Source organism: Dendrobium catenatum, unplaced genomic scaffold, assembly GCF_001605985.2.
Source record: "Dendrobium catenatum unplaced genomic scaffold, ASM160598v2 original_scaffold_72938, whole genome shotgun sequence".
Lineage (NCBI taxonomy): Eukaryota > Viridiplantae > Streptophyta > Magnoliopsida > Asparagales > Orchidaceae > Dendrobium > Dendrobium catenatum.
Window position 1 is genome coordinate 1 of NW_021391384.1, and position 1,101 is coordinate 1,101.

General features: G+C 37.6%; 1 protein-coding gene across 1 annotated transcript; it reads right to left on the reverse strand.

Annotated features, from left to right (window-relative positions):
• Nucleotides 1-29: 29 nt before the first annotated feature.
• On the reverse strand, nt 30-863 carry LOC110106032 (protein EDS1; the record flags this gene model as incomplete). The annotated part of the gene is given in 1 exon segment (XM_020835757.1): nt 30-863. A coding segment is annotated over 1 exon segment (720 nt), but the record flags the coding sequence as incomplete, so codon positions are not given.
• Between the last annotated feature and the right edge of the window lie 238 nt (nt 864-1,101).

Here is a 1,101-nt window from a genome sequence, read left to right on the forward strand (position 1 = left end):
TATATATATATATATATATATATGCACATAAAATTATGTGAAGTACAATTAAACAACAAAGCCGTACAAAGCCACTAATGTTTATATCTCAAATATACTCACAAGAACAAATCCAATCCATGTGGAATTATTTGCTCGGCTTCTCATCCCTTGCTCATTAAGCTGGCAATGCAGGACTCAGACTTATGATGCTCGGGTAAAGCCTTCCACCATATGGCAAAAGTGGAGTTATGAAATAAAACATCTTTACCTAATTTATCATTAGTCATCCACCTTAGTACTTTCCTTTCCAGTTCTAAAACCTTATCTCTAACATCTTCATATGGTCTGTTGTTATTGGCATCAGTACAAAGATCCTCAACCATTGCCCAGAAACAACTTTCCGAACTCGACCCTGTAGCCATTCGGCGGGATTGCTCATACCATCTTTGTACACATCTGTAGCGCTTTGGCCGTCCATTTGCTATATAGGGTCCTGTGTCTTCATTCTTTGAGTGCCTGTAGTAATTGGCAATATCTAAAGGCTCAACAATCTGTCTATAGGTGGTTCCTAACCTCACCCACTCAGCACGACTCTCAAAACTATCGGGAAGGTCATACCGCCTCAGCATCTCAAGAATCTCATCCCAAAGACCAGCAAGTTCCAGTCTTTTGACATTAGCATTGAAGTCCTCAGGATCTTGTTGAAGTTTGAAGGTGTCATAATAGCCTAAGCCACGTATTTCACATGTCACACGATAGTCATTCAGGCATCTTAGTGCTTCTTGAATCTTGCAATATTTGGCATCAAAATTTTCCTGGTTCTTTTGTTTTTGCTTCTCTAATTCTCCTGCTGCACGAAGACGCAACCTAGCTTCAACATTCTGAAAGGCATATATAAACTGACTTTTATTAAAGCTCAGGGACAAACAAAAGGATTCTAATTTTGCTAAATCATAACTGCAAACAGATCCATTATGCATGCGGATCTTTGACAGAAAATAAAGTTTTAAGATACAACTGTCTCGCTAAATTATATTCTGAAATTATTCTAGAATAACATTGGGTACAAATTGAAAATGATGGCATATAACGGTTGGAAATAAGAAAAAAATGTTCGAA